General features: G+C 42.3%; 1 protein-coding gene across 3 annotated transcripts in view; it reads right to left on the bottom strand.

Annotated features, from left to right (window-relative positions):
• Positions 1 to 2000: 2000 nt before the first annotated feature.
• Positions 2001 to 14848, bottom strand: part of smoc2 (SPARC related modular calcium binding 2) — a 28440-nt gene continuing 15592 nt past the window's right edge. The window contains exons 7-13 of one of the 3 annotated variants that reach the window (XM_061690927.1): positions 14591 to 14665; positions 12718 to 12904; positions 9883 to 9965; positions 5551 to 5650; positions 3699 to 3946; positions 3468 to 3505; positions 2001 to 2644 (exon numbers count right to left, since the gene is read on the bottom strand). In XM_061690927.1, the coding sequence (XP_061546911.1) occupies positions 2621 to 2644; positions 3468 to 3505; positions 3699 to 3946; positions 5551 to 5650; positions 9883 to 9965; positions 12718 to 12904; positions 14591 to 14665 (755 nt within the window). In that variant the 3' untranslated portion in view covers positions 2001 to 2620. The remainder of the gene's footprint in view (positions 2645 to 3467; positions 3506 to 3698; positions 3947 to 5550; positions 5651 to 9882; positions 9966 to 12717; positions 12905 to 14590; positions 14666 to 14848) is intronic. The other 2 variants (XM_061690928.1, XM_061690926.1) reach the window with 2 other exon arrangements.

Below are 14848 nucleotides of genomic sequence, written 5' to 3'. Positions count from 1 at the left end.
CACTTCTGCCTCACAGTTCTCAGGTTCAGAGTTCAAATGTCGGCTCCGGCCTTCCTGTATCGAGTTACAGTATGTTCTCCCCGTGCTTGCATGGGTTTTCTCAAGGTACTCCGGCTTCCTCCCACATTCTCAAAACATGCATTTAGCTTCATTGAAGACTCTAAATTGTTCCTAACTGTGAATTTGAGTGTGAATGGTTGCTTGTTTATATTTGTCCTGTGATTGGCTCGCGACAAGTCTAGGGTGTACCTCACCTCTCGCCCAAAGTCACCTGCTCTTTCAGGTAATGTCAGTCGTCATGAGGACAAAAATTGTAGAAAATACTGTTGATAGAATGAGAGATGAAAAGGCAGCTCCTGACACAATTATAATAATACATTAGAAACACTTCGCAGTATGGTGCAGTGAAGTTCCACAGCGAACTGCAACCAAAATAATTCAGGTACTGATAAATAAATATCCATTTTACAAAATCATACGAAACTTCACATTATTATCTTTAGAAGCTGCACCAGCAAGTGTCAGTGTCACTTACTGGACTCTTGAGCTACACCAGGTAGGCAGTGTGGAGAATGGAGAGTCCCAGCCTGTGCTGGCACTGTTTACCCACAGCCCAGAGCCCCTCTGAGGGCCTGGGGGAAATAACAGTCAGGCCAGAGGCTATTAAAGCCCTGATGACTTTTGACAGTAATTTCTTCATGAGTCCACTGCTCATGGGGCAGGCCAGTGGTGAGATCGGGTGCCTGCTCTTGTCCATTAAAGCACACAAACTGTGCCCACAAATCCCGCTCAATAGTATCTCTGTGCTCAGGGGGTTTGTTTGTGCTTGTGTGACGGAGAGAGGCGAGGGAAAAAAAAAAGGTTGAAGAGTTGGGGAAGCGGAGACCTTGCCAATTGTGAAAGCCAAAAAGTATGGACAGTTTTTCTCAACTACTCCATCAGTTCAGGCAAGAATCCAAACCACCATGGGAACACATAACTAAATCTTGACAACCAGCCAACTCGTAAAAGGTGTTTATGAGAATCTCAACCCAAACGGAGAAGAAATCACAGATGACAAGGCTTGAGCTTTGTGGACGAAGTAGAAATCCAGGACTGAAGGTTTGGGAGAAAACTGCTGAGCGATAATTACGAATCAACAGTACGATGTTGCAAGCACCCATACCCCATTAACAGATGACATGGCTGCTTGGAAAAAGCAAATGTTGTTCTCGGCATTGAGATTAACTGCAAACTCATTTGGGAATATTGCAATAGAATAGACTAATTGGAAGATAAAGAACATTAATCAAATTTAGAACACATGGTTTAGTGTTCATACTTGCGATGAAGAGTTAAAACATTAAAACCTGTAATGCTCTTTGGTTTGTTGTGGATGGAGAAAGTTTTTACAAAGGCCATATGTTATTTATAACTAATCCCCCATCACAGGGCAAACAGGCCAATCATCTCCAGACTGACTTTAACCAGACAATTGGGTCGGATTATATATATCAGAAAAGAGACTAATTTGGCAGTGAATAAATCAGTCTGAGGTCATTGTCTCACCTGCAGAAGACTTTCTGTGTGAAAAGCCACTGTTAAGCACTTAGTAGCCTCACATAATCAGGCTGGAACAATGTACCACAGTGTAATATGTCATGACTGCTCTGAGTTGTGATTCTTTAAGAAAGAGGCCATTCAACCACTTGCATGTAAGTAAATCTTATGCAAATACACACACACACACACACACACACACATGCACGCAACACACACGCAGGCTGGGTCATGCATCATATTTTAAATGGGCACTTATTACCCTACAGGGATCGGTCCATCAATCTATCCTCAATTTACATGGGAAACCTGTGATAAGCACAAAAATAACAACTGTCCATTTTTTACCCATTCTAAAATGTTGCCTTGGGGAATTAGCAAACTGTCTCGAAGTAGGATGATACACAACCTTTGCTATGTATGATTAACACATGGCTTTTTAGGACTGTGTCAACAAGGTGTTTTATTGAATAGAACACACATGACAACAAAAAAACATAGCAATTATGTTACATACGTAAATAACTCAAGCAGTCTAATTGGATTAGATTGACACGCACAAAAACATTACTCAATTTAATTAGCAGTCGGCCAGACACGCACAAAAACAAAATATGTATAAAACAGTTCTTTATTTCTAATAAACAAGAATACATGGGAATCTGTAACATGTTTCTCATGGTTAGTGTTTGAAACAAGCTGCCATTAAAGACACAGGAAAAGATACTACGTTCCAAATTAATGGGTGTAATCTATGAGAAAACTAGATCAGCTTTATAGTCATCAACACAAGAGGAAAAGTCCACATAGAAAGGGGCACAGTATGAAACATCAAACATGAAAACAACTCAAGACACTCAAAGGACACATACATTGTATGTGTTAATACATTTTGCTTGTCAGGACACAAAAAAAGCTAACTACAACATTCACAGATTCAGCAGTCTGTTTAAATACCTTATTTCTACAAAGTGAATTTACATTTTACTTTAAAGTACAAAGTGCAAATACTATGATTTCCGTTGTTGCCGATTGGTGAGGGCAGAATCACCATGCGGAAGCGAGATCCTCAGTTGCTGTTTTAGCCTTGTTTCTTCGAGGGCTGCTGAGGAGAAGAAACACAAGTCACATAAATTTGGTATTCACATATATATATATATGTATATATTCTTTTTTTTTTTGTCAACAATTTCTTGTATGGTTGTTGTTCAATGAAACAAATGTACTTTATTGTTCCATTCTGTAAGTTTTCATTCATTTTTAAAAGAAAAAAGGGAAACAAAAGAAAAAGAAAGGAATGACTTTAGTTATTTATTTTATGTCTAGCGGTTCTACACAATTGCATTGAGTGAGAGCTACTTTAGCACAACAATATTAAATTGGTACAACATTAAGATTTTTGTGTTAAACAAAATTGTTGTGAAACAGCTTGACATTAAAGATTTTTCAAAAACTGGGATTTCATTTTAATTGTAATTTAATCTTTAGTTAACAAAAAAAAGAGAAACAAAGTATTTATTAAAAGAGGATTATTTTTCATGGCAATAACAAGATCTGATTGGCACACTCTGGTTCTGATGGACAGAACATTTATCCAATCACTTCCATTTTTTCATCTGCCCTTTTCTAAACTATGTTTGTCTGCTGCTTCCTCAGATGATTTGTGAAACTAATTTACACTATGTAAGGACATTGAAGGCATTTTCAGGGTTTTGAATTGATCACAAGTGGACTGTTGTGGTTGTCTTAGAAACAGTCCAGTTGCAATCAGTTGGTTGCCCTGAGACCGAAATGATCTGCATGAATAAGAATATTCACAGGCATTGACGGCATTAGATCTAAAATAACCGAGTTTTGCTGAAGCTGACAAAAATGGTTAGAGTGTTCATTTGGGGTAGGAATTGGGGCAGGAGGAATAGTTGACTTACAAGTCTACTGGGAGATAAGCCTTCTCCTATTTTGGCCCCTGTAAGACAAAGAGTGACAGAAACTTTAAATGCCATTGCAAGGAGGAAATACTACGGCTGAATTCACGTCAAATCCTTCTGTCTACACCAAGTGCAAATTGACCCTTCACTAACCTCCAATGCCCTTAGTTATTGTTGCTAGGCCTGTAACACTTATCACAGTGATTTACATGGTGGTATTTCTCAACTCACCTTCTTCCTTGGTCACCCCCAAACAACCCATCAGCTCCTGCAGGGACAGCGCTTTGTCGTTGCCGATGTCACAATACTCCACAAACTTCTTGACACACTTCTTGGGTTTGGATTTCTTGCGCAGGAAGCGTTTGAATGGCTTGATCTCCTTCTTTCCAATGTCACCGTTGGAGTTTTTATCCAGCTGACCAAAATACCAGTGGACCACCCTCTCCTCTAGTGTGTGGCTAGGGTCGGGCTCCACCACTCTAGAAGATAAAAATCATCAGACTGGTATGCCGTCTCCCACCTCCACTAGTCAGTTGTAATGCAATAATATATTTAGTTTCTGTTTTTACAGTGGAATCTCTAAAGTTGAATGCCCCTGAGGAGTTACAGCTGAAAATTTTAATCAATATTATAGGAAAATGTGCAAGGGCCCAAGAGTTTTGTCAATGAGAAGAGACTTCAAGACGAGCCTCTGCTCTTCTTTAGGTGTGTGACAGTATTTTTGGTGAACTTTTTCTTTTGTGCGTGGGAGTTTTTTTTATGAGATTTTGGTGTGCATGAGAGGAGTTTTGTATGTGTAAGACGTAAATGTTATTTTTGGCCTTTACAGCACCTCAAATGTAAGATGGTCCTGACATACAATATTGATGTGGCGTAAAAATATGTTGTTCTTTTCTTGTGGCCTGGCCACTCCTGGGAAAGTTCACCACTGTTCCATGTTTTCTCCATTTATGGAGAATGGCTCTCACCGTGGTTTGCTGGAGTGCTGAAGCTTTAGAAATGGCTTTGTAACCCTTTCCAGACAGATAAATGTCAATTACTTTATTTCCCATCTGTTCTTGAATTTCTTTGTATCGAGGCATTTTGTTGCAGTTTTTTGAGATCGACTTCCTTTTGTCAGACAGGTTGTATTTAAGTGATTTCTTTATAGGTCTTGAGGTCTGGTCAGTGAAAATGTTATTATGTTATTATTATGTATTATGTTATGTTATTACAGGTCAAATGTTTTTTCTTAGCCACAGTTAATTCATCATTAAACATGGGGGGCAATTACTTTTTCACCGGGTAGCTTTGAATAGTTTTTTCCCCCATAATAAATAAAATCACTAACTGCATTTTATGTTTACTTGGATTGTCTTTGTCTACTCCATCCATCCATTTTCTGAGCCGCTTCTCCTCACAAGGGTCGTGGGCGTGCTGGAGCCTATCTCAGGTATCATCGGGCAGGAGACGGGGTACACCCTGAACTGGTTGCCAGCCAATCGCAGGGCACATACAAACAAACAACCATTCGCACTCACATTCACACCTACGGGCAATTTAGAGTTGTCAATTAATCTACCATGCATGTTTTTGGGATGTGGGAGGAAACCGGAGGGCCCGGAGAAAACCCACACAGGCACGGGGAGAACATGCAAACTCCACACAGGTGGGGCCGGGGATTGAACCCCTGTCCTCAGAACTGTGAGGCAGACACTCTAACCAGTTGTCCACCGTGCCGCATCTTTGTCTGCTATTTATATTAATTTGATGATCTTAAACAAAGTGGGGAAACTATGCAAAAAAATAATCTGAGAAGGGGACACATACTTTTTCATACCGTTTTATGTACAAATTCACGTTATGTCACCTTTGTAAGAACGGAATGCCATGATAAACTGAGGACCCTCTTTCCAGTTAATAAAGGTTTTACGTTCACCCTGCCGTGGATTTCTGTATTGTACTGTATATTTTATGTTTCAAAATCATTTGATTGCCGTCTCAGAACAGTTGGTTTTTCAACCTTCGAGGTTCCACTATTACTTGTTTGATTCCAGCACAAAATTATTTTGTGGGGGGGAAAAGCCGTAACTAAACATCATACTTTCCGGCAGAAGCTGGATCTGTGACGGCGTGAACCATGTCTGTTGATAGCGCATCAAGAACGCTTGTCAGGAACTCCGTTTTCTTTGTACCGGGACAACCTGGAAAACAAGGTAACAAGGATGACAAGCGCGCAAGCTTGGAAATCATGTAGTCGATACAGTCACAGGTGCACGGAGCTCAACAAACACAGAAACTGATCCCCCCTGTCAACAACATTCGTGTGTGGAATGCTGCCGTCATAGGTGGCCTTATAAATGGCTGGGGGGGGGGGGGGGACGTCATGTAACAAGCAGTGTAGTTTCAGCGTGTAAAACAGCAGAGGAGAAAATAAACCCAAACACATCTCTCACAGTTGTCTTTAACTCCTCATAAAATTTCAGACCTCCCCTCATCTGGAGGAGGAAGAGGATGCCTGTCAATCACCCAAAAGGCCCCTCAGTGGTTTTGACAGCTGGACACTGAAGCTATTCCTAAACATTGGATGCGTATGTCCATCCAGCACCTAAGACATTAAGTAGACCAAACATAGTCTTGAGTGAACCAAGTACTGATGGACATTCTAATGGTGGGATTATGTAAAATACCAAACCAAGTAGAAACTCATATACTACTGTAGCCCATAAATTTAACAATAAGGAAAATATTAATTGCAGAAAAACGAGAACAATTAAAATGGGCCTGGGGTGGAATGACCCTAATGATAGTAATTGTCTGTTTTGCTATACAGTTTTAAGAGTGAGGCAAATACCGGTAGGTTATTGTAGAAGAGCTGAAGGCTACAGAGGTCTGAAAAATTATTGGATTTTTCTTCTGACTCTCCTCTTTCTCACAGTCTGACATCCCTCTGCTTTTCCACTGCTACTCTTTTTACAGCTCAGGCCTGCGGGGCCAGATTCTCCCGCATTGGAGATAATAGTATGCTTTGGCCCTCTCTAACAGGTGGCGACTTAGCACCACACCTCCTCTCCACCCCTCCCAAATAGTGTGGATCCTTAGTCCTAGGTTGGATAATACACATGCCCAAACTGTTCCGTGCTCTTCTTTACAAACTGAGCATATTTTGCATTCAGGTTTTAGTGGAGCCTCATGGCCCAAGCCCAGTAAAATTTGTGACCCACCTGTGAGCTCCCAAAAATGGTGCTCTTGTGGTAAATACGTTGAGACACTCACACAATTGCACCCTCAGAAGACAAAGTGATTTTATGCCATTATTGAAGCAGGCGAGGTTTGTAGCTTGAGAGAGAAGCTTTACCTTGTAATGTCTGCAGAAATAAAGTGCAAATCATCATTTAAAGCTCTGCCTCTATTGGCTGCAGATGTATGGTTACCATGACCTAAGCAGCTGTCTTTCAAATAAAAACTAAGTTTGTTTTTATGATTGTACCTTAAATGTCCATGTTTGACAGCTCAAGTCAAGAAAGCATCAAATCATGAGATTATTTCCTGCGTCTGTTCCAATGCCTCCATTTATCAAGCTGCTGCGTGCTGCAAAAGGTTGGCCAATAAGTGCATGTGTGTTCCCTTGTGTTGCTTTCAATGAGAAGCAATGTTATTTTATGGAGCCACATGGGGCACAGCCCTGTCAGCACTCACATCAGCAGCTCCCAGTGCTTGCCCAAAAAGTATCCCATGATCCCACTGTGGAGAGAAAGAAAGTCAAATACATTACTTTCCACTCCAACTCCTTTCAGGGCAAGTGGCTCCTTTTTCGCATCTCGCCCCATAAACCTCTCAACACCAGCGCTTCGACAGCAAGTGGACTAAAGTGATGTGAAGGCAACATTTGTTATTTTGCCTGGTTTATACAGTAACCAGGTTTACAACCACTGATGCAATAGCTCATTAAGAAAACAAGATGCTGGGGATTTTTTTTTTTCTTTCCACTGCCCAGGTGCATTTTAAATGGGAGTTTAGTGCAGGTTGTCGGTCGAGGAACATGAAGTGTGTTCATAAATATTTGTTTCAGCTGACATGACAAATAAATATATTATTTTACGTCCTGTTTTGTAACACTTCACACACAGTGTGGCTCATCACTCTAGCAATGTTGTCAGTACAAGGGTAAACACCAACAGAGATGAGTAATATTGGCTGACTTATCCAGTGTTCATCTATGACAGCCTGTCATACTTTTTGGCAATACATGTCATGTGTGAGCAGAGCCAGAGTTGCTCTGCTGCTAAAATGCAGCACCTGTGACCAGCGTGGCCATGTCTGGCCTGGACCACGACTGCATAAACACTTGTGGAGTGGAGAAGAACACTGGATGCTCTGTGCATTCGCCTCTGCAGTATTAGCATGTTTACCAAACTACCACAAAAAAGAAAAGGAACGGAAGAAAAGAAACGGCCACAGTGCCAAGCACCTTAAACTATGATTTGGTTAAACTGTAAGCTATAATTTCTGTACTTTGTCTGCAATTTGGTCTTGTAGGATACAATTAAATGCAACATACATTTGAATTTATGGGAAGGGTGACAGAATCTGGCCAAACATGACGAATAATGATTGCAAGTGGTTGAGTGATAATGTTTACGCACACATCCATCAGTGAGAATGGACCATAATACCAGCAGTCCACACCCACTCTATTTTAAACACACTCTCCACTTCAACTTTTCATCTAAATTTGCATTTGCTCTCTGCTGCACCTCATTAATGTATTTTATAGTATTACTTTGTGTATTTAATTATTTCAACGAAGGTTTGCTTTTAATTTTCATGCTCCATGAAACTTTGTTGAGTGAAGGCAAATGTGTCAAGGAATAACTAAATTTTGTTATCAAAATGAAGATTATTATTTTTCTTTTTGCTATTTGAGTCATTGATAGTCTGCAAAATAATTTAAACGATAGAGTCCCTTCTGTTATGAATATGGCATCTGTTACAAATATGGCACTCCACTCCTTGCTTTTGTTAATACTTCAGTCTAGGTGGAGATCTATACTGTACTCTTGACTGCCATACCTACTGCCTGTTTTCCAATGCAACATTATTATTCTTTAAAACCATCTTATGTAAATGGTGCCACAGTTTGTTAGGATATGCTTTGAATAATGGAGTTGAAGGTTGAATCCCCTTCTGGGCAAAAATAAAGAAATCTGTACAGTTTGTGCGAGAGAGGCCAGTTCACCTCATGAGCACTGTCGATGTACGAGAAAGGCACTGAATCCACAACTGCTCTGGTCAAGAGCCAAGAGGAAGCCACTTCAGTGTGAACTGATTTTTTTTTTGTGTGTGGGAAACCTAGGTTTCAAACATATTATAATGGTGCATTAAAAATGCATACCCTATGAGACATGGTGACCTCTGTGCAAGCTAAAAATCCATGTACAGTACATAGCAAATAGAATATAAAGAAAAAAACCCGCTTGTCATTAAAACAAGACATTTTACATTTGGCTTGTCCTCATCAACCTACCCCAGTTGATTTTGGGTGAGAGTTAGGCTACATCCTGGACTGGTCTATAGCGGGGCACATACAGTATAAGCGAACAATCAATCACACTGAGATTCACACCTATGGAGTCAAATAACCCAACTTGCATGTTTTTCGACTTTTGGGAGTAAGTCAGAGTATCGTGAGAAAATCCTTCATTAAGTGGGGGTTTAATACATTTGTTAAGCACTGTATAGCCCAACGTAAGCCCTGCACCAGTGGTCAATTGGCTGGTCTTGACTACTTGTAGTGCTGAATATTTTATTTCTGAATATAAACTTCTTTCAAATCCTGGAACTCTTGATGATTTCAGCAAACTGGATAAAAACAACGAGTAAAGCTGAAATAGACTAAATATGAGGAGGAACATTTAAGTCTAAGTTCAATCATGTTCATTAAAATGGGTAATCCATTTTTCAGTTTTTCATACTTTGCAAGTAAGCCACCCTGAAAACTCCCCAAAACACCATAATCACCTTTTATTGTGTTGTCTATGCTATTGTCAAGCTCTATACTGTATATCACTGCCTGTCTATTACATCCCATGATCCATTATCCCCACCTCTCTCCCCTGCCGGTTCTCCTTATCTCCTATCTTTCCTCATCCCACTATCCTCCATCTCCACATGACAGTGTGGATGAATCTCCACCGATCTGTGTCTGTCTCCTGGCTAACTGACCAGGAGGGGCAGTATCTGGAAATCCTCAAGTCTTTATCAAGTGCTTCCTTGACCAACACTGCTCATGATATCAGCAAACACACACGCCTCCATTGTTATCACAACCTTGGAAGGGTGGCAGCAGTTGGAGGCCAACTATTGAGGAACTTCCCAATGTGGTCTGAGCAGAGAAGAAAAACAGAAACTGAGTCTATCCGCCTGTGAGACCTACCTTGAAGATGTCTGCTTCTGTAATGGTCCTTTGGTTTTGTTGGATGGGCCCTTGCATTGCCATCACACTTTGGCTGCTCATACCTTGGGCACAAGAAACAGATTAATCATACGGTATGTCATGTCACTCATTGTGAAATGGACCAAAGAGGCAGTTTGCAACAATAAAATATGTGATAAATGTGTGACATTAAAATGGTTGTGGAAAAGCAGATGCCCTGATACACATCCAAAATGGGGGAATGATTTGCCGGCTGGTATGAGGACAGCAAGGGTGACAAGGAGAAATTATAAAGGGAGAAAGGCAGACAGGGAGCATGGGACAAGGAAGCTTTCACAGCTTCCCCCTGGCACGCCAGAGCCCCACTCACGCTGCTCTGCGAGTGGGCCAAAAGCTGGCCTGGGACAAGTCAAGAGAAGTGTCACAATCCATACTTCTGTGTGTGCTAATGTGCTCTCTGGCTCTCTGCCTGGATCCTTGTTAATCTGATAACAAGCCATGTGTACCAATACCAAGTGCACCAGTATCACACACTGCCAGCCTGAATGACCTCTGTCTCATTGTCAGCAGTTACATCAACTGAGCACAAAGGTGAGATGTTTTGGGGTTTTTTTCATCACTGTTTGTTTGCTGGTGTGTAAATTAGTTAGCAGGATTATGCACACTATACACAATCAAATTCCACAAAATTTTGTGGAATGGTGTACCAAAGAATAAAATAAATATTTTTCCATTTTTGCCACCTTAAATCACTATGTCAACCCTGTCTCAAGATGAAAATGGTACAATCCCAGTGGTGAGTGGAAATGGTGCAGTCCTGTTTGCCCATTGATGTCTTGCAACTTCTAGCATAGTGAACTCCTGCTGGGGTCTCGCACAAGCCTTGCGACTCCACACAACTTTGGAGATTAGTTGCATGGGCCAAGAATAAACCAGGTTGATTTTGCAGAAGATCCTAAATACGTGCAAATAGAAGAATTTCTTTTTATGGTTTCAGTCACCATGTCATTAATGAAACTGTCGACAGTGTCCAGTGTGAAACGGTACACCATCCAGCATACGTTATCACCGATGAATAAGGAAGTAGCCTGCCCACTAACAAAAAGCAGGCCAAAGCAGTTCATAACTTTCACATTTTCACGTTTGTTTGTTTGGTTTTGGAGGAGGTCTGTGTTCAACTGAGTGTCATTAGTTTTTTTTGTGCCTTAATGTTCCTTTCTATAAATAGTTTATATTGGAACCTCAGTTTATGAACAACACTTGATGACCAATTTGGTTTAGAAACAATTTATCCTATGTTCACGGACTACTCTCGGTTCATTGACAGTCTTGGCATGGCGGTGGAAGACAGTTTTGCTTTTTCTCATGCCGCGTACAACTTCATTGCCTCTGTGTGCACACATTCCAGGTATCTTTGTTTTTTTGCTCTAAATTAGCCCAAGTTTGGCTCCAAAGAAAGTAAAACTGCTAGCGATAGTGAAATTAGAAAGCGTAAATGTATCACCAATGAGAAAGAGAAGGGAATAATAGCAAAACATGAGAGTGTTTGTAATCTGGCTGGACAGTTTGGTTTGGTAAACTCTAACTATTAGGTGTGTAGGCCTATTGTAATAATAATAATAATAATAATAATTCATCCATCCATTTTCTGAGCCGCTTCTCCTCACTAGGGTCGCGGGCGTGCTGGAGCCTATCCCAGCTGTCATCGGGCAGGAGGCGGGTTACACCCTGAACTGGTTGAATAATAATAATAATAATAATAATAATAATAATAATAATAATAATAATAATAATAATAATAATAATCTCCTCCTTGAGCTGTCATCTTATCATGGTGGAGGGGTTTGTGTCCCCCAATGATCCTGGGAGCTAAGTTGTCTGGGGCTTTATGCCTTTGGCAGGGGCACCCATGGCAAACAGGTCCTAGGTGAGGGACCAGAAAAAGCACAGCTCCAAAAACCCCTATGATGTTAAAAAATTCAGGAAGACATTTTCCCTTGCCCGGACGCGGGTCACCGGGGCCCCCCTTCTGGAGCTCGGCCTGGAGGTGAGGCTCGAAGGCGAGCACCTGGTGGCCGGGCCTGCACCGGCAAAGCCCAAAAAGGTAACATGGGTCCCCCTTTCCATGGGCTCACCACCTGTGGGAGGGGCCATAGGGCTTGGGTGCAATGTGAGCTGGGCGGGGGCCGGAGACGGGGACCTTGGTGATCCGATCCCTGGCTACAAAAACTGGGTCTAGGGACGTGGACTGTAGGGAAGGAGCCCGAGCTGGTGTGTGAGGTCGAGACGTTCCGACTAGCTATAGTCGGGCTCGCCTCCACACACGGTTTTGGCTCTGGTACCAGTCCTCTTGAGAGGGTTTGTACTCTCTTCCACTCTGGAGTTGCCCACGGTGAGAGGTGCCGAGCAGGTGTGGGTATACTTATTGTCCCCCGGCTTGGCGCCTGTACATTGGGGTTCAGCCCGGTGGACGAGAGGGTAGCCTCCCTTCGCCTTCGGGTGGGTGACGGGTCCTGAATGTTGTTTGTGCCTATGCACCAAACAGCAGTTCAGAGTACCCACCCTTATTGGAGTCCTTAGATGGGGTGCTGGAGAGCGCTCCCGCTGGGGACTCCATCGTTCTGCTGGGGGACTTCAATGCTCATATGGGCAATGACAGTGAGACCTGGAAGGGCGTGATTGGGAGGAACGCCCCCCCGATCAGAACCCGAGCGGTGTTCTGTTATTCGGGGGTTGAGACTGTCAACATAAGACTGTCCAAGTCCCCAATATAAAATCAAACAAACTCAATGGAATAGTAACCAGTCAGTCCATTCTGAAGGTAGTCTGTCCTACCTGGTGGAGGTGCCAGGTATGGGCCGTCCGGTGTCCACCAGGACACACCAGCAGTAACCAGTAGAGGGGTGGCACTGGACTGGTTTGTACAATCCGCCTTGGCCACAATCCGGAACAAATACAGCATCATTCTTGTGCTGCCTCGCCTCCTCTTGAGCAGACTGTTTTTCCTGGTCACATGATGAGGCTGCAGAGCAAGATCACAGAGTCATTATAGTCACATGAACACATTTCCATGTAATTGCAGGTTCACTTGGATGCAAAGGGTTGTTTAAAGCATGAATTTAGTCTTAACCCTCACCACATCTGGTTGCCACAATTTTAAACATAACATAAGATAAAAAAATAAAACACAGTAGATAGCTCTCTCAGGACTACTATTGGTGGTGAGAGGCGGTGCAAGTTGAAGCACTCTAAGAAAAAGCAGTGTCAGACGAGTGCTGCAGAGACTGGGTGTTGACTGCTATATCTGCCCCCCTGTGGCACTGTTTACAGACATTAATGGGATAATGACACACCAGCACAACACCCCGTGTCACACGTTAAGTAAATATTTAAAGACTCAGCCATCCTCCGTGGATGTATATAACAGGGAGAAACAGACAAGACGAATACTAAAGCCTTGGACCTTCGCTTTCACACACCCACACATATTGACACCCTACTGCAGTGTAGCCTACTATAAAGCCGGGGCCCGCAGGGATCTTTATTTTCATGTTCAAAATTCCCAGAGAAAATGGAATGCTCTGTGTTTTATTTCTTTCCTACAGATAAATCTGATGGTCGCACGAGGATCAAAGATGGGTAGTCGCGTGCAAAGGGTGGGGGGACGGTGCGGTGGCCAGGCATCCACCTGGAGGTGGGGCCTCCAAACAGGATTTTGGGGGGCATCAACAGCCATCCCCCTATGAATTTAACAGGGCGAGTTTCCAATTTGGAATATTCGGCCCCACCAACCCCAACCCCCGACAATAGTTTTTTGAGGGGGGCATCAAAAAATAAATCTGGCCCTGGGCAGCAAGTGAGCTTTGCACCGCACTGAAGATGGGCTTTTTCCAATGCCCCAGAAGGATTTAATCTTCTGCCGTGCAGATATCCAAGAGACATTTCGCATTAAATTCACAGATGTGAGATTCCCTCTGGCCAAGATGACTCTTTTTTTGCTGATTCCTTCAAGGATCGGAAACAATTGCAGCATTATGGATATCCCTTTTCTTTGTTTATTTTCATAAGAAATCTTTGCACACACACACACACGCACACAAAAGAGACTGAATGAAATGCCTCCCTGCTTTTCTTAACGGACTCTCCTCACTCCAGTACCTCCATATGGGTTCTCTTTTTTTTCTCTGTTTTTCCTTCTTTCCCCTCTCAATACGCCAAAGAGTGCATGTTAAGCAAAACCATCCTTCCCACATTTCTCATGCTTTTTTTTTTATTGGTTTTAAATTATGATAATGGGATTCATACACAAATGCACTCATGCATGCACACTTTAGAGCCTAGATGAATGTTTTATGCAAGAAGAAACACAAATCCCCAAAGACCAAAGAGGTAACTGATCTGTGTGTTCAGATCAACGTGCAACGTGAGTCAAAGAACAGCACGGATCAAGCCAAAAGAATAGGAGATACAGTGTTTGTGCCATGTGCTGATAATTACGAATAGTCTACAAAAAGAAGAACCACAGCAAACCAGACCCCCGAATCATCACGTATTCCCAACACCAAGATGTACAGGCTTCACCCCCCCCATCTGTACTGAGGAGCAGCCGCAAACTATGATTGCTCTCTAAAGTCTGCAGGAAAACACAAAGCCAGCTTTCTTTTGAGGTCTGCAAACACCCAATCATAATGAAAAAGTTAAACCTCACATGGTGCTCTGGTTCTATTGTTCTGCCGGCTGCGGACCTGCTCCGTCCACAGAGTGGGGTATTGGGAAATTATGTCTGAAAGAAATCACCATGACAGCTTTATTTGCATCAATTGAAAACACAGTCATATATTATCTGAGCCAAATGTGGTGCTTCCAAAACTCAGAGACTGTAAAAATCATAACAAGGTTGTCAGATCTCAAATTGCAAAAAGTAAACTGCATTTGACAGATATGGCCGGAAAAAGGGAAAATCCGG

The sequence above is a fragment of the Phycodurus eques genome, chromosome 11 (assembly GCF_024500275.1).
Source record: "Phycodurus eques isolate BA_2022a chromosome 11, UOR_Pequ_1.1, whole genome shotgun sequence".
In the NCBI taxonomy this organism is placed as follows: Eukaryota; Metazoa; Chordata; class Actinopteri; order Syngnathiformes; family Syngnathidae; genus Phycodurus; species Phycodurus eques.
This window is presented reverse-complemented; position numbering and strand designations above follow the sequence as displayed.